This window comes from Acanthochromis polyacanthus, chromosome 22, assembly GCF_021347895.1.
Source record: "Acanthochromis polyacanthus isolate Apoly-LR-REF ecotype Palm Island chromosome 22, KAUST_Apoly_ChrSc, whole genome shotgun sequence".
Lineage (NCBI taxonomy): Eukaryota > Metazoa > Chordata > Actinopteri > Pomacentridae > Acanthochromis > Acanthochromis polyacanthus.
The window spans coordinates 6,411,258-6,429,860 of record NC_067134.1 but is presented as its reverse complement, the minus strand read 5'-3'; the positions used below and the strand labels follow the sequence as shown (position 1 = coordinate 6,429,860).

Sequence of the window (18,603 nt, the reverse complement as noted above, 5' to 3'; positions counted from 1 at the left end):
AAAAGATCTAAATGCTTTTGGTTCTGGTCTGTTGACACCTAGAAGAGCTGCAGCTTTGGTGGAAGCTAAAACTCAGGCCTAGTAGAAATTCAGAGAGGCCATGGAGGAGGACTTTTGGTTGGCCTTGAGAAAGTTCTGGCCAACTGACACTTCGGGAAGGAAGGGAGAATTCGACCCAGGCTGACAGCTGGAGAGAGAACTGAGGATGTTGTCGGGCGGTGGAAAGAACATTTCAAGGAACTGTAAAACCTGCTTAACGCATCCTGCAGTGAGGATCCTGAAGACTCTGGGGAATCTTCGCCCTAATCCATGACAGAGGTCACCAAGGTAGTTAAGAAACTCCTCAGTGGCTCCAGGTGTGGACAAGATCCTCCCTGAGATGCTGAAGGTTCTGGACATTGTTGGACTGTCTTGGCTGACACGTCTCCACAATGTGGACATCAGGTACAGTACCTGTGGAGTGGCAGACCGGGGTGGTGGTTCCCATCTTCAATAAGGGGGACCAGAGATGGAGTTCCAACTATCAGGGTATCACACTTCTCAGCCTCCCCAGGAAAGTTTCCTCTAGGATGCTGGAAGGGAGACTCTGACCGATTGTTGAACTTCAGATTCAGGAGGAACAATGTGGATTCTGTCCTGATTGTGGAACGGTGGATCCGATCTTTACACTGGTGGAGCTGCTGAGGGGGTCATGGGAGTTAGATCTATCAGTCTACATGTGTTTTGTGGATCTGGAGAAGGTCTATGACTGTGTCCCCTGAGGACCTCTGTGGGGATACTGAGGGAGTATGGGGTACCAGGCTCTCTGATAGGAGACATTCAGTCCCTGTACAACCAAAGTGAGAGCTGTGTCCATATACTCAGGACAAAGTCAGACTTGTTTCCAGTGGGTGTTGGACTCCTCCAGGGCTGTCCCTTGTCTCTGATCCTCTTTGTGGTCTTCATGGATCTCAAGGATCAGCCGGGGTGAGGAGGGTGTCTGGTTTGGGGACCTCAGGATCTCTGCTTTTAGCAGATGATGTGGTTCTGTTGGTTCCTCAGATCTTCAGCAGCACTGGAGCGGTTTGCAGCTGAGTGTGAAGCAGTGGGGATGTGGATCAGAACCTCCAAGTCTGAGGCCATGGTTCTCTGATGGAAACCGGTGGTTTGGTCCCACTGGGTTGGGGGGAGTTTCTTCTCCAAGTGAAGGAGTTCAAGTATCTCAGGATCTTGTTCACCAGTGATGAGAAAATGGAGCTAGAGATGGACAGGAGGATTGGTGCAGCATCAGCAGTATTGAAGGCGTTGGACTGAACTATCAAGGAGAAGATCTCAGTTTACCATCCACCTACGTTCCAACCCTCACCTATGGTCATGAGCTCTGGGTGGAGACCCAAAGGATGAGATCATGGATACAAGCGTCTGAAATGAGCTTCCTCTGTAGGGTGTCTGGGCTCAGCCTTAGAGATAGGAGGAGAAGCTGTCGCCTCCTTACATCAGAGACTTTCTGAGCCTGGAGGAGACCCTGAGGTCGACGCAGAACCTGCTGGAGGATTATCAGGACTGAAGGACCTGAAACGACCCGCTGCCTCCTGATCCCACATCAGTAGAAGGAAATAGTAAACACTAAATATAAGGTGTCTGTTTATAAAAACACATATAATAAAAAGAATGAGAAGATAGTAAAGAATAATGACATTTAGAAACCAAAAACTTCTGTTAGCATCAACACTGTTCAAGTTTGAAATTAAGTAAAATACTTAGAAGTGCTAAACATGAAGAAAAACTGTTACAAAGGTTACTATAAAAACAGTAAACTGACAAAAAATAAATTTAAGGTTGAACATATTTTAACTTTAGATAAAAAAAACATGTAATAAACGTGGAATAATGTGAAAAATACCAGGATTAAATTAGAAATATGGAAAAAGAAAAACTTAAAGATTCTGTCCAAAATTAAAACCCCTAAAACTACAAAAGACTTGAAGGGTCAAGAAATGGAAAAGTAGTTTGTAATTTTAGACAATACTGTTACAAGTAATCTGATTACTGTTGGTCCCAGTGATTACAAGTAATCTGATTACTGTGGGTCCCAGTGACTGCAGTAATCAGATTACTGTGGGTCCCAGTGACTGCAGTAATCAGATTACTGTGGGTCCCAGTGACTGCAGTAATCTGATTACTGTGTCGACGTGTTTCCTGACACAAACCCGGTGTGACCTGGTTGGAGGTCGGCCAATCCCATCATGCACCTGAACTCTCCGTTAATCTGTGATTAATGAGGTCCTTGGAGTTTCAGGGAGTCCTCAGACATCTGCTGCCTTACATCAGCTCAGGACACCAAGAGCTAAAGGTTCTCCTCCAGGAGCTAAAGATTCTCCTCCAAGCCTGGAGAACGATGACAGAATGGTCCAAGAGGAATGGGTTCCGTCGGAGGAACTAAAGCAAAAAATGCTAAGAGGAACGCTGAAGATGGAACAAAGAGGAAACTCAGGAGAAGCTGAAGTCTTCATCTGGAACCAGAAGGTCAGTGGATCAACCAAACCGTTCATCTGAGTTCTTTAAAGGTTTTATTTCTACCTGCTCTGGTTTGGTGACCAGACGTTAAATCAGATCCACCATCTGTTCCATCAGCCCCGTTCAGCTCAGAACTCATCTAGACTCATCACGTTTCAACATTTTCTGCTAATTCTAATTCTAATTATCAGGTTGTTGAGCTGCAGGTTCCACATGAGCACAGCCAGGCGGAAACTGAACTTTAAGGTAGATAAAATCGCCTGGGTTCAGGTAAATCCCAGAGAAACCTGTTTAAATTTACTTCTAACTGCTCAGAATTCAGTGAAGCTACCTGGCCCAGCAGGAGCCAGAAAAGATGGAGGCTAAAAGGCTAGTTCATGGAGGCTAACAGGCTAGTTCATGGAGGCTAACGGGCTAGTTCATGGAGGCTAACGGGCTAGTTCACGGAGGCTAACGGGCTAGTTCATGGAGGCTAACGGGCTAGTTCACGGAGGCTAACGGGCTAGTTCACGGAGGCTAACAGGCTAGTTCACGGAGGCTAACAGGCTAGTTCACGGAGGCTAACAGGCTAGTTCACGGAGGCTAACAGGCTAGTTCACGGAGGCTAACAGGCTAGTTCACGGAGGCTAACAGGCTAGTTCATGGAGGCTAACAGGCTAGTTCATGGAGGCTAACAGGCAATTAAATGGAGTCTAACAGGCTAGTAAATGGAGTCTAACAGGCTAGTTCATGGAGGCTAACAGGCTAGTTCATGGAGGCTAACAGGCTAGTTCATGGAGACTAACAGGCAATTAAATGGAGTCTAACAGGCTAGTAAATGGAGTCTAACAGGCTAGTTCATGGAGTCTAACAGGCTAGTTCATGGAGTCTAACAGGCTAGTTCATGGAGTCTAACAGGCTAGTTCATGGAGTCTAACAGGCTAGTTCATGGAGGCTAACAGGCTAATTCATGGAGGCTAACAGGCTAATTCATGGAGGCTAACAGGCTAGTTCATGGAGTCTAACAGGCTAGTTCATGGAGGCTAACAGGCTAGTTCATGGAGTCTAACAGGCTAGTAAATTGAGTCTAACAGGCTAGTTCATGGAGGCTAACAGGCTAGTTCATGGAGGCCAACAGGCTTGTTGACAGAGGCTAAAATGCTAGTTAACAGAGGCTAACAGGATAGTTAACGGAAGCTAACGGGCTAGTTGATGGAGTTTAACAGTCTAGTTGATGGAGGCTAACAAACTAGTTAATGGGAACGAACAGGCTAGTTAATGAGATTAACGGGCTAGTTAAAGGAGGCTAACAGTCTAGCTAACGGAGGCTAACAGGCAGATACATCCAGCACAGTGAAATTTCCTTCTAGAGTACATGAAGTCTGTAGAGGTGGTTTAAATGTAAATGGTAAACATCTCTAACATTAATTTTTCCCTCTACTGAAAACCTGTGGGTTCTTAGAAGAACGTCGGACATACTGATGCCAAAATAGGAGAAATTCACCTTTAGTTTCAGTTTTAGTTTTTTTAGGAGCAACTAACTGCAGGTGTTGAGGGAACATCTGGATCTTCTAAAGGTTTCAGTGATTCATGATGATATAAAGCCGATGCTGTGACTTTGCAGGGAGGTGGAATCACCTGGTAACCATGGACGACGGCTGCATGCTGGAGAACGGCGACTGCAAGGTGGCGCCGCACGGCCCTGATGTCACCTTCAGCACCTTAAGCCCCGCCTCCGGCCTCCAGCGCAAACGGCTGCTGTGGCAGAACGCCGTCAGAAACATCATCGACCAGCACAACCTGTACACCCTGAGGCTTGCCGGGGGCCTGGACCGAGGACGGCACTGCATCACTGTGACCGACGCCTACATCGCTGAAATCAACAGGTAGACACACCTGTTAGAGTCAGGTTTACCTAATGCTGACTTCAGGTTAAACTACAGAGATCAACAGGTAGTTAAAGAAAGTTTTCTTCCCCCATTTTACACCGCTTTTACTAGGTATCAACTGACAACAAACACGTGTTTCAAAACTGGAATCACCTAGTAACGAGACAATTTCTGAGTTGGAATCTTACATTGATAGACTGTACAAAATGATGCAGAAACCCGAGAACAACGCACTCGAGAAGAACTCAGCTCTAGCGACAATGACAGACATATCCACTGACATACGCCAAATGAGATCCTCAATAGAAGCGATGCAAAAACAGCTAGCAAAACGGGACCTTCTTCAAAAACTTAAAGAAGATGTTGATGATTTAAAACAGTCTTTGGATTTTCATGTCGCCTTAACAGAAGTCTTGAAGCAAGAAAACGCGTCGTTGCGCCTAGAGGTTAGCCAACTTAAAGCTGCTGTCCGGAGTTTGAATCGCAGCGTCTCCCAAAACACTGTTGGTCCCTCCCTCTGATTTCGCCCCTTTATTTGTGCACGCGCTCAGTACATGAGAGAAGTGCCCGGAGTGCTGCAGCATCTCGCCTGTTTTGCTGTTTTCCCCTCTTCTACATTTAGTACATTTAGTAAATAATAAAGGAATTACGTTAGAATGCTGTATTGAGTCTAACTTGTCCTAATACCAAAATAACATGAATCTGCTAGGACGAACGAGTAAAGTTTCAATATGTGATTACACTCGTGTATCCCTCTGGATGACGTTGTTAATCAAACTTAGTGCATTTACGCGTGTACATGTGTTACATTGTTTATTTATTTCTATCTAGAGTTCAGAACTGCATGACTCCTCTGACGAAGAGTATGTCCCAGACGCCCCAACATCTTCCTCCAGAGGTCGGGCATCTAAACGAAGCCGTCAGGCGGGCTATGGAGGCCGTGGTCGGGGAGCGACGCGAGCACCCCGAGCCAAAAAACGTCCTGCAGTCTCTTGGCCTGACAAGCCGTGGGATTGGTAACTTTTCTGGAAGTTGCTGAGCCCTGATGCTCTCTCCTCCACAAGCAAAACAAATGTGCGCGCAGTTGCGTAACGCGTAGCTCGCCCACCTCTGCATGGGCTTGCTTGCTGTGCGCGTAACCGTTGATTGACAGCATGACAAAGCTGAAGCTCGAACTTGATTGGTCGGCAGCGACCGGCGCTTTTTGGAATAACATGGGGGTCTATGAGAGGAAGGCGGAGCTCAGGAATAAATTTTCATATCGCGTTATACTAACTTTATATTATAGTATCGAACTAGACTAACACATTTAAGCTTTGTTAAAAAATGATACATAAATTGAAAACAAACGGAAACTCCGGACAGCAGCTTTAACGATTTGACAGCAACTTTACAAAAGAACTCAATAAATGCTCAAAACCAGATTCTTGATTTGCTGTGCAGGAGTATGCGGGACAATTTCATTATACATGACCTCCAAGAGCAACCAAAAGAAACATATCAGACAACTGAACAAATAGTTAAATCATTCTTCAAAACTCACCTCAAGATGGAAGATCGCGAAGTTCAACAAATCCAACTGGCACGGGCACATCGCTTGGGCCAGCGGCAAGAGGGAACACCCCGAAGTCGTCCCATCGTAGCCAGACTTGTGGATACCAGGCACAAGACCATCGTCATGGGGAAAGCCAGAGAGCTAAAGGGGTCCAAGCTCTCCGTGAGTGACCAGTTTCCCCCTGAGATTATGCAGAGACGCAAGCTGCTCCAACCAGTGTTTGCCGAGGCAAGGTCCATGGGGAAGAAAACCAGGCTATCCATTGACAAACTATATATCAACGGCGAACTTGATCGTAACTCCAAAATAACTTCTTGGCTTACCGGAGGAGACTACAGCAGCGGACATGCTTCTGAGCTAACCGAGGTAAACACCGCCGCAACTCAATGACGTCATCAGAGCGCCCTCAGTTCCCAGTCTTCAATACTGTTCTGATTCTTTTGAACTCTTTATTTTCTTTCTTTTATTTTTGAGTTTTGTTGTCTTATCTGTTTGATTATATGTAACTCTAACCCTTTTTTTCAAAGCAATATTTCTCTGCAATTAACAATACAATTTTTCACTTTAACTTAGTTTTCACTCCAAACAAATATAGCATATAAGCTGATTACTACTTGCGTACGCAATTTCTTTTTCACCCTTGTCTAATCTTCTTTATCTCTTTATTTTTATTATTATTATTATTATTATTATTATTATTTGCGGTAAGGGGGAAGTTAATGCAACTCTCTTGACTCACTATTTTTATGTTGTGTGTTTTTTGTTTTGTTTGTGTTGTACCTTTGCACTTACAGGAGAATACATTCATAAACACCTACATACACACACCTTCACACCTCCATGGACATGTCAAACTACCTTTGTTACCATTTCAAGATGACATCTCTCACATTTTTAACATGGAACATTGGAGGAGTTGGCTCACAGGTAAAAGAGAACAAAATACTTAACCACCTCACTTATCTACAATCAGACAATTGTCTTTTACAAGAAACACACTTTGCTAAAGATGAAAACAATACATTGCGCACTTCACAGTTCAGTCACATATTTTCTTCCTACTATAACACCAAACAAAGAGGGGTATCTATTCTCATAACAAAAGAATCTCTTTCATTCACAATAACACCATAACTGACCCAGAGGGAAGATTTGTCATTTTAAACATAACAATAAATAATAATCCAATAACGATAGCAAGCATTTGTGGGCCAAATTCTGACTCCCCATCATTCTTTCACAACTTTTTCTCAACAATTTCCAGGATTTCAGATGGCCCAATCATAATTGGAGGAGATTTTAACACTAATAAATCCATCATTGGACAGAAGTACATCTAACACCAGACTCTCACAATCAACTGAAATAATTAAGCAATATATGGAGGAGCTTGGTCTTGGCGATGGTTGGCGGCTGCAAAATTCCACAACAAGAGAATATTCATTCTTCTCTCCGGTCCATAAATCATATTCATATTGACTTCTTTCTCCTTAGCAATTCTATTCTGCCAAAACTTTCAAATTTCACAATCCACCCCATAATAATAAGTGACCATGCACCCGTTACTCTCACCTGGAATCAAACTCACCTTGATAGAATGATTACACCCCCTAGATGGCGCTTCAATACTTCTCTTTTAAAAGATCAGCACTTCAATAACCTAATTCAAAGACAATGGGCATCCTTCCTAGAAATAAATGAGTCCCCAAAGTCATCACCATCGGTTCTATGGGAAACGGGGAAAGCAGTTTGAAGAGGGATAATCATTTCATACTCCACATACAGAAAGAAAAAAGAACAACAACAACAATCAGAACTGGAACGTAAAATCAAACAACTCGAAATCATTAATGCAAATAATCCTACAGAACAAACTGAAACAGAACTGCGGCAATATAAACTCCAAATAAATGATATAATACACAAAAACAACATTTATGATACAAAGACTCCGTCAAGAAGCTTTTCAACACTGCAATAAGTCCAGTAAATATCTGGCAAACCAACTCAAACAAAATCAGGAAAAAACACGCATTGTTAGCATAAAGAACTCAGCAGGGAAGCCGACACAATCCCCAACAGAGATTAACAAAATATTTAAAGATTTTTATGCAAAACTATACTCATCTGAAAATGACACATTTCAAAACGATATAAACACATTTCTCACTGACATTGAGCTTCCAAAATTAACTCAGGAACAACAATTAATGCTTGATTCACCAATAACAGATAAAGAACTGGAGAAGGCACTAAATTAATGCCAAACAATGAATCCCCTGGTCCTGATGGCTTCCCTGCTGAGTTCTATAAACATTTCTGGTCTATTCTCACTCCACTTTTTCAAAGAGTTATCACAGAAATAACAGAAATATCTAGATTACCCAACCATATGAATTCTGCCATAATCTCACTTCTTCTTAAACCTAATAAAGATCCAACCACCTTCTAGCTACCCCCCCCCCCATATCACTGATCAACGTCCACCTCAAAATAATCACCAAGACATTATCCCACCGTTTAGAAAAAGTAATTCTGTCCATAATTCATTCAGATCAAACTGGATTTATAAAAGGTAGACACTCTTCAAACAATACACGCAGACTGTTCAACTTACTGGAATATTCGACGTCACAACAACAACAACCAACAATCATCGTCTCACTAGATGCAGAAAAAGCATTTGACAGAGTTAACTGGTCATTTTTAACATCTACTCTCCAAACATTCGGCTTTGGGGAATCATTTATAAACTGGATTCACATTTTCCACACCTGTCCCACTGCCACAGTACTAACTAATGGACTAACATCACAACCGTTCACATTGGACAGAGGAACTAGGCAGGGATGCCCACTCTGTCCCCTTCTCTTCACCATATTCAGAGAACCTCTCGCTGCTGCAATCCGCCAAACCCCAGGTATCACAGGAATAAGAACTCCCACTGCACATCATAAAATAAGCCTATATGCTGATGATATACTCCTCTACCTTCAGCAACCATACACCTCTCTCACAGAAACAATATCTCTCATAAAAACATATTCACATGTCTCTGACTATTCCATCAACCTTCATAAATCTGTTATACTCCCAGTACGGTGGGACGACTGGAATGTGGCAGCCCATAATACCACCTATTCTGATATGCACAAACTACATCACATACTGAGGCATTAATATTTCCCCCAGGCTGTCAGAGTTGGTCAGTTTAAACCTCTCATCAAAACAATAACAGCCTTAACCGGTGGAAAAATCACCTTTTATCACTCATAGGTCGAATAGCTGCAATAAAAATGTTCATTCTGCCAAAAACCACTTAACTTCTGTCTATGATCCCAATTCTTCCCAATCAATCCTGGTTTAAATCTCTGGATTCAATAATAGCATCATTTTACTGGAAAAATAAAACCCCACCAATCAAACTCTCCACATTACAAAAACCCAGATCACAAGGAGGCCTCAATGCTCCTAATTGTTTTCATTATTCATTAGCTATCAATTTACAATATATATACAAATGGACACACCCCACTCCATCTGACAGGACCTGGCAAGAAACAGAAGAAACGTTTGGTCAAAACATTCTGCAGTACTTCAATAAAACAACATCCATGCTTCAAAATCTCAACAATATCCTCCACTCTGACAGCCTGGTGGAAACTCCACATGAGCACCTTCTAGACTAACACCTAAAAGGAATAATCTGGATCTTCTAATGAACAAAAAACCCTTACACTCTCACACATGGGCAGAGAAAGGCATCACACAGTGAGAGCACATCTTTCACAATAACACACTGGTTTCATTTCCATATCTTGTCCAGAGGTTTGGCATCAGGAGAACACAGTATTTAGAATATTTCCAATTACAATCCTCAATCATGTCCTATTACAAAACCAGAAATATAAATCTTGAATTACCCCCAGAACCTTCAGAACTTCTCCAAATTAAATCTAGAAAAAACTCACAGCCAAAATATATCAAATAAAAACTAAATCAGACAAAACAATCTCCATCCCACACCACAAATGGGAACATGACTTACAATGATGATGCCAGTTTCTGGACAAAGATCTGCAATGACATCTATACCATGTCAAAAAGCACAAATCTACAATTGATACAATACAAAATAACACAGAACACATTTTACAAGACAGAAACTCTCAAAATTCACCTCAATGTATTAACTGCACCTGTCAAGTGGGGCCTAGTTATTTGAGATCCCAGGAGCAACCACCACCTAAATACAAGCTTTAAGCAGACCAATGAAAAGTTAAAATGAGAAACACTATAAGTTAACCACATGATTATGCTTATGCTTGATGCAAGAATGATTTTAATAGGCTGATATATATTCTGGAAATGATGATTGCTATAGAAGAGAATGATTTAAAATAAGTTATTTGATCATGCTAAGAAAAATGATTTAAAGAAGTGATTCAGTGTAACTAAGTGAGTTTTGAATGGAAGTAATCTGTGCTGTTCTGAGCTGTATGCAGACAGGATGGGAAAAGCAGAAGTCTCCTCAGAAATGAGGAACTTGGAGTTTCCACAGGATGACAGGATGGGCTCAGGCCTACATTGTCATGACAACTGAAGTGTGTGTAACAAGTGGATGTGTTAACAGAAAAGATGGAAAGAATGATGTATGCGTGATAGGAAGAAGGTTGTGTCTTAAACCTATGAATTAATTACCTGGGCGTACCTATTAGTTAGAATTGTGTGTGAAAATGTGTATGTGCTAAGCTGAAGTCGAGCTAGGGTATAAAACCCAGAGACACAGACACTGAATTGGGAGTTCTCCCCTGGAGGGGGGAGATGCTGCTCGCCGGAGCTGCCGGGGAGCATCGCCAGAGTTCTGAAGAATCTTCACCGGACCCTTTTGCCCAAGAGACGTGAAGACAACGCAGGACTTAGGCTCCAGAGTTCGCTGAGAACATCGTTGGAAGCAAAGTCTTTTTCTGACTTTGTTCAACAAGCGAAGACCACACTCTGCTGAAAGGAGAGTCCTGAGAGGTCTACAGTTGTCCAAAGAGATGAAGAGAGGCAAGCACCCATGGCATCCAGAGAGGCACAGGAGGCAGCAGCAGAGGGCTGCTCCACTCCAGGGGCTGGAGGACCCAGTGACCCACCACAGCCTGATGAGACGGGGGCTTTCCACCACCACCACCCGACTGAGAAGACAGCTGAGACGCCCGCACTTGTGTTCCAGCTGCTACTAAAGATAACTGCCAGACCAACGATTGGCTATCGGGACCTTTCCACTCCCCCTGCCTAGGAAGAACACCCTCCACCCACAAAGAAGACTTCGTACCGAGTCTACTGGTCGATCGAGTGGCTCTCCCAGACGCAGGTCAAGACCGGGCGTGGCAGCTAAGGCCTGGCTGTCCGCTCTCTCTCCTAAATTTACTAATTAGAGAAGATTCTTAGGTACGCTCAGCTTAGTTACTTTAGTATAATTTATAATCAGAAATAATTAAATTGTTTAATCATGAATTGATGCTGTGCCCTTGCTAAAACTTGCTTAATAAAACGCTATATTGCATTTAAAGAGAAGTCTAATGAAATGATTATGATTCACCTATTCTGCATAGTGGTAAAAAGTTAAGTTGATTGTGTGCATTAAATCTAATGGTTCTTAAAGGTTACTTTAATCCAACTAGTTATTTAAACATTACCCCTGAGGTTAGTTTTCCAAACCTCTAAAACGAACCTAGGAATATCAACAAGTGCCACAGTTTTAAGAGGAAAGCTGTCGTTAACAAACGTGTTCAATAAATCAATTCTACTACTTAGGAGGGCTGCTTAGTAAGCGAGTATTTATTGGAGTAAGAGGGGTAAGACGTTTGGAAGAAGACAGTTAGGACCTAGGCGAGTATTCCTCGACACCAGCTTAATTATTCTGCTGAAACCTGTCAGGTGGAATACTAATAGGCAGATAGAATCTAACCCTTTAAACGGAGAGCTGGTCCTGATTTAACCTGAGGCAAGGGTTAAAGAAGGCTATACTGAACGACATGGCGTCCCTGGGTGGGCTTGACTACGACTAAGAGAGAAGTGCCCAAAAGAAGATTCTGAGGGTCCGGCACCGACACCTAGAATCAACCGCCAGAACCTTTCAGTGGAAACTGGGGAAGAGAGGGCCAATCTCTTCTGACCGAGGGTCCACAGCTGCGGAGATTGGGGAAGGAAAAGGACGAGACCTTCTGACCGAGGATCCACAGCACGGGTGATCAGCCGACAGAGAGACTCGGGATCATCACGCCTGACGGGAGGTACAGTGAGAACCGCAGGCTAGAAGAAGCCGCAGTGACCTTGGGCCAGCGCACCCCAGAAAAGAGGCACCGCGGAGCAGCCAGACAGAGTCTGCACTCATCCCTGCTCAACGGTCCTACGAGAGGTTTTGAGGAAGCAGACAACTCGAGACGACAAAGACGATGGCTGAGAGCCAGTCAGAGAAAGATGTACTCGTCCCTGCCAAAGAAAAAGAGCCAGTTCAAGAAGACGCGAAAGTCGGAGGCTCCGATGAATCAGAGGAAGAAGATTCATCCTCCAAAACCCCAGTGCCCGGGGAAACAACGATCAGTGAAGTGGTAAGAGAGTCCGCTTCGAAGAAGCTTCACCCAGGTTCCACTCCGGTACCAGAACCAGATTGTACTGGTAGGAGAGGGATGGAGCAACTGTCTGCAAGAGACACAGATGAGGAAATGAGAGTTACAGGACATGCTGCATCGCAGGGTGAGAGCTCAGACGCAGATGAGGAAGTAAGGCCAAAAATAGAGTTGGCCACATCAGCTGCAGGCACCCCGGCTGCAGAGGCAGAGAAGCGGCTGTAGAGGATGGCAGCTGTCACTAAGGAAATGAGTAATTGAAGCACCAGAGAGTCCAGACGAGATTGGGGGGCTCACTGATTGGGAAACGACGAGGTGGATCGTTTCGTCCAGAAGAGAAGAATTGCTGTCAGGATCGAGGAATGGGACCAAACCCCTAAAAGAAAAATTGTCCCAGAGAAGTACGTGGAAGAAGTGGTGCGGGTCGTACATGAAGCGCTTGGCCATGTGAGCACACTACCTACCCGTAGGGAGCTGGAGAAGCTGCAACTCTGGATTCCAGAGCGCCGTATACGACAAGTACTGAGGGCCTGTGAAGTATGTGGTCGATACAACGCAGGATGCCGAGGGCGAAGAGTAGACGGGCTCACCATCCGGGAGCACTATTCCCTGGGGTTCTATCTGCATGGACGTAGCAGGCCCAATGGGGGTTGCAGGGAGAAGAGGTGAGAAATACCTTTTAGTGCTGGTGGACTCTATGTCATTCCATATGGTTACTAAACCAGTGAAGAAAGCTAACAGCTACAGTGTGGTTAGCATGCTAAGAAGAGCTAAATACGAGAAGCCTGACATAATAAAGCAAGTTTTAGATAGCAATACAGTTTTGCTTGAAAGAAGAGGAATCCAAGAAGTGGAGCAGCTAGAGCCAGTTCCAGATTAAAGAAAACCAGGAACCAGAAACCATGGCTACGAGCACACAAGGCTTACCACCCTTCGTCGGAGTAGCCAACGTTAAAGGGGTGGTTACTATGCAGAGAAATACAACGAGGCTCTGGGCAGGCAGAGCCCTGAAGAAACTGGATGATGCTGAAAGCAGAATCCTGTCAGATGATGAAGAGATGCAAGTCATCGGCGGCTGTGAGGACACATCTGAACTGTTGCAGATCGTGGGGGAAGTGACCGTCACCACTGAAGACGATGGACGGACGCAGCTGGGTGATGTGGTTAACCTGTCTGCTCCAGAGGATGATGAGTATCTTTTAAAATGACCTGGTGTTAGCTACCTGTGATCTCAAGGAGAGGGTGTCAAGTGGGGCCTAGTTATTTGAGATCCCAGGAGCAACCACCACCTAAATAAAAGCTTTAAGCAAACCAATGAAAAGTTAAAATGAGAAACTATATAAGTTAACCACATGATTATGCTTATGCTTGATGCAAGAATGATTTTAATAGGCTGATATATATTCTGGAAATGATGATTGCTATAGAAGAGAATGATTTAAAATAAGTTATTTGATCATGCTAAGAAAAATGATTTAAAGAAGTGATTCAGTGTAACTAAGTGAGTTTTGAATGGAAGTAATCTGTGCTGTTCTGAGCTGTATGCAGACAGGATGGGAAAAGCAGAAGTCTCCTCAGAAATGAGGAACTTGGAGTTTCCACAGGATGACAGGATGGGCTCAGGCCTACATTGTCATGACAACTGAAGTGTGTGTAACAAGTGGATGTGTTAACAGAAAAGATGGAAAGAATGATGTATGCGTGATAGGAAGAAGGTTGTGTCTTAAACCTATGAATTAATTACCTGGGCGTACCTATTAGTTAGAATTGTGTGTGAAAATGTGTATGTGCTAAGCTGAAGTCGAGCTAGGGTATAAAACCCAGAGACACAGACACTGAATTGGGAGTTCTCCCCCGGAGGGGAGAGATGCTGCTCGCCGGAGCTGCCGGAGAGCATCGCCAAAGTTCTGAAGAGTCGACACCGGACCCTTTTGCCCAAGAGACGTGAAGACAACGCAGGACTTAGGCTCCAGAGTTCGCTGAGAACATCGTTGGAGGCAAAGTCTTTTTCTGACTTTGTTCAACAAGCGAGGACCACACTCTGCCAGACAGAGAGTCCTGAGAGGTCTGCAGTTTTCCAAAGAGATGAAGAGAAGACAGCACCCATGGCATCCAGAGAGGCACAGGAGGCAGCAGCAGAGGGCTGCTCCACTCCAGGGGCTGGAGGACCCAGTGACCCACCACAGCCTGATGAGACGGGGGCTTTCCACCACCACCATCCGACTGAGAAGACAGCTGAGACGCCCGCACTTGTGTTCCAGCTGCTACTAAAGATAACTGCCAGACCAACGATTGGCTATCGGGACCTTTCCACTCCCCCTGCCTATGAAGAACACCCTCTGCCCACAAAGAAGACTTCGTACCGAGTCTGCTGGTCGATCGAGTGGCTCAACTAGACGCAGGTCAAGACCGGGCGTGGCAGCTAAGGCCTGGCTGTCCGCTCTCTCTCCTAAATTTACTAATTAGAGAAGATTCTTAGGTACGCTCAGCTTAGTTACTTTAGTATAATTTATAATCAGAAATAATTAAATTGTTTAATCATGAATTGATGCTGTGCCCTTGCTAAAACTTGCTTAATAAAACGCTATATTGCATTTAAAGAGAAGTCTAATGAAATGATTATGATTCACCTATTCTGCAAAGTGGTAAAAAGTTAAGTTGATTGTGTGCATTAAATCTAATGGTTCTTAAAGGTTACTTTAATCCAACTAGTTATTTAAACATTACCCCTGAGGTTAGTTTTCCAAACCTCTAAAACGAACCTAGGAATATCAACAAGTGCCACAGTTTTAAGAGGAAAGCTGTCGTTAACAAACGTGGTCAATAAATCAATTCTACTACTTAGGAGGGCTGCTTAGTAAGAGAGTATTTATTGGAGTAAGAGGGGTAAGACGTTTGGAAGAAGACAGTTAGGACCTAGGCGAGTATTCCTCGACACCAGCTTAATTATTCTGCTGAAACCTGTTAGGTGGAATACTAATAGGCAGATAGAATCTAACCCTTTAAACGGAGAGCTGGTCCTGATTTAACCTGAGGCAAGGGTTAAAGAAGGCTATACTGAACGACACACCCAAGACATTACAGACAGCTACATTCACGCCATTTGGTTCTGTTCACCTGTTTTCCTGGTGACAGAATCACTCTGTGCCCTCCTGGACTGCCACATCCCATAATCCCCCTCACTCTGCCTACTGGGAGACGTATCATCCACCACACTCAACCCTTCATACACTCCACTCCTGCTGACAGCCCTAACCATCGCCCAGAAAACCATTCTCACTAACTGGAAATCAAAGACGTCAATAAGCATACCCCAATGGAAAAACTTCTTATCTGACCATATTCTGACAGAGTACCAATCGACAAAACCTGATTTTATGACAATGGATCCCCCCCAATTTCAAACCACACTCATAAATTTCCTACAAAACTAATTTGTTGACCAGCTCCTCTAATGTTTCATCCATCTGCACCTTTTTATCTCCCACTCCAGAAAAGCCTACCTTCTTGCCTGTTTTTTTGTTTTTAATTTTAATTTTATTTTTGTTTTTGCTGCCTTGGTTTACTGTTTATTATTATTATTATTATTATTGTTGTTTTCTGTATTGATTTACTTGTACTATTTTTTGTTTGCTATTGTATATAGTTTAAAAAGGGAGGGGGGGATGAGAGAAAAGGAAAAAAAGAGAAATACATATATATTTATAAAGAAGAATAGTGGGAAGGGGGGAGGAGAGAGGAGAGAGGGGGAGGGAAGGGAAGGAGGGGAATAAAGGTGTGTGTGTGTATATAAAAGAAGATTAAAAATGATAAAATACAGTGATGGCAATATGAATGGTTGTAATAATGATAGTAAAGTATAAGAAAGGGAAAAGGGAAGAAAAAGAAAGAGGGGAAGGAAGGAAGGAGAGAAAAAGGAAAGAAGAAAAGGAGAGGGGAGGAGGGAGAGGGAGGGGAGGGAAAGAGGAAAACAAAAAAAAGAGAAATCTTGTGACACATTATCCCTCAGTTTTTGTTTTAATGCATCACAAAGTCGACAAACACATCCTACCACCAAGTGAGCCGGCAGTTAGCTTCACTTTTTTAATGCATCACCCCTAAATAGGCATAGAAAACAATCATTAACGAGGATTCAATGTGTTGCTTAAAGTTTAATTTTCTTTGGACAGCTCCTTCCTACAGTTCTTTTCAACCATTACTGCTACTCTGACTAAATTTCATTAATTTCCCCTTCAAATATATTTTGTTACATCTCCTTGATCCTTGTTTTTTTTCTTCTCCTTTCTTTTGCTCCCTCATCTCCCCCTCAATTTAGCATTATCATACTATAATGTGTGTCGACTTCCTTTTGTTGTCTGTTTGCCATGTTTTTTTCTTATTCTTTTATTTACTTTTTTTAGTGATTTATTATTATGACATTGCTGTTTAAAACACTGCCTCTGCTTCAGCCCTCCTCATTATCTCTGATGTTACTTTTATTGTTATAACCAGCTAAACAATCACCAAGAAAGTACCACAAACTAGCACATGTACACACTCACCCCTACACTCCCGCACACACACAATACTCACAACTTATTGTATGTTTCAGTTTTGTACCCCTGTTGTCTGTTTTTTTTTTTGTTCATTGCACAATGTTTTGTATGCTTACATGTTATTAAATGTGAATAAAGGGGAAAAAAAGAAAGTTTTCTCTCTGCGTTGTCTTGCAGGCAGATGAAATAAAGTTTTCTCTCTGCGTTGTCTTGCAGGCAGATGAAATAAAGTTTTCTCTCTGCATTGTCTTGCAGGCAGATGAAATAAAGTTTTCTCTCTGCATTGTCTTGCAGGCACATTTAATCAAATTTTCTTTCTGTGCTGTCTTGCAGGCAGATTCGTAACAAAGCGTCTCGTGGAGCCTTCTGGCAGAAACGTCGATCGTCTGCAGCTCGAGTTCATCCGACGACACCAAAGATCTCCACGGCGACGCACAACAGACATGACCCACTGAGCGACACCGACTTCTTCGTTTCCTGTGGATCGACTGTCCGAGGCGTCTTCATTCCCACCATGCAACACACATTCAAGTAAGAACACACCTGGAGTGAAGCTCCTCCTCCTCAGGATTGCTAAATTCAGTGTTTCTTTGACTGAACGGCAGCTTTCTGTGTTGAATCTGAGGTTCTTATAGAACCTTTGCTGACCCTGATGGTTCCTCCTGTAGGTCCTCGGACCTGGAGCAGCTCTACCAGCAGTTCTCTTCGGCTCAGAGGAGAACCTCGCTGGTGGTCACCAACACCATTGACCTGTTGATCCGGCTGCTGGTGTCGCTGCTGACGTGGCCGCCGGGCTGGGGGGGCGTGGCCTGCGATTGGCTGGCCGGCCTGTCGGCGCTGCTGTGGGCGGGAACCTGCGTTCTGTCGCTGACCCGGAGGGAAGTGACATCATCACCGCGGTGGCTACGTTTCCTTGCGCTGATCAGCTGGGTGTCGCAGGCCGCCCAGGTGCTGGTGGGCGTGTTCACCTGGGCGGACAGTGACCACTCCTGGTACGTCTTCTTCTCGCTGTTCTCCACCTACACGCTGCTGCCGCTGCCCCTCCTCTGGGCCATCGTCGCCGGGGCAACCACCTCCACCCTGCACCTGTTGCTGGACGTCTGCTGTCACTACGGCGACCACACCTTCATCCAGAAAGTGGGTTCTGTGGAGGAACATTGCTGATGGCTTTTCATTTTTAATGGCAGCTTGTGGGATTTGGTTTAAAAATGATCTGAAAAACTGTTCACAGCAGCTCCACCATCTGGTGACACATATGTTGGTTGTATCTGTGCAGGTGTTGTCCAAGGCCTTGCTGTACCTGGCCATGAACACCGCAGGTCTGTTCATCCACTACCTGTCTGACCGCACCCAGAGACAGGTGATGAAGAAAGTAGCACACCTTTAGCTCCACAGCCCTTCGAGTGTCTCTCCTTCATTCCACCGTTATCCACAGTTCTGTTTTTTTTAAATATTTATTATTTTCTGTCAAACACACGCTTACCTTTTGTTGTCTGCCATACCCCTTGATTCAACCGCCTGTAGTTCTTTGT

The 18,603-nt window shown here is 43.9% G+C and overlaps 1 protein-coding gene across 1 annotated transcript in view; it reads left to right on the top strand.

Annotated features, from left to right (window-relative positions):
* Positions 1–674: 674 nt before the first annotated feature.
* si:ch211-132f19.7 (adenylate cyclase type 8) overlaps positions 675–18,603 on the top strand; it is a 29,840-nt gene continuing 11,911 nt past the window's right edge. Inside the window, 4 exon segments of the mRNA XM_051943191.1 lie at positions 675–4,361; positions 17,405–17,602; positions 17,740–18,208; positions 18,348–18,431. Coding sequence (XP_051799151.1) covers positions 4,123–4,361; positions 17,405–17,602; positions 17,740–18,208; positions 18,348–18,431 — 990 coding nt within the window. The 5' untranslated portion in view covers positions 675–4,122.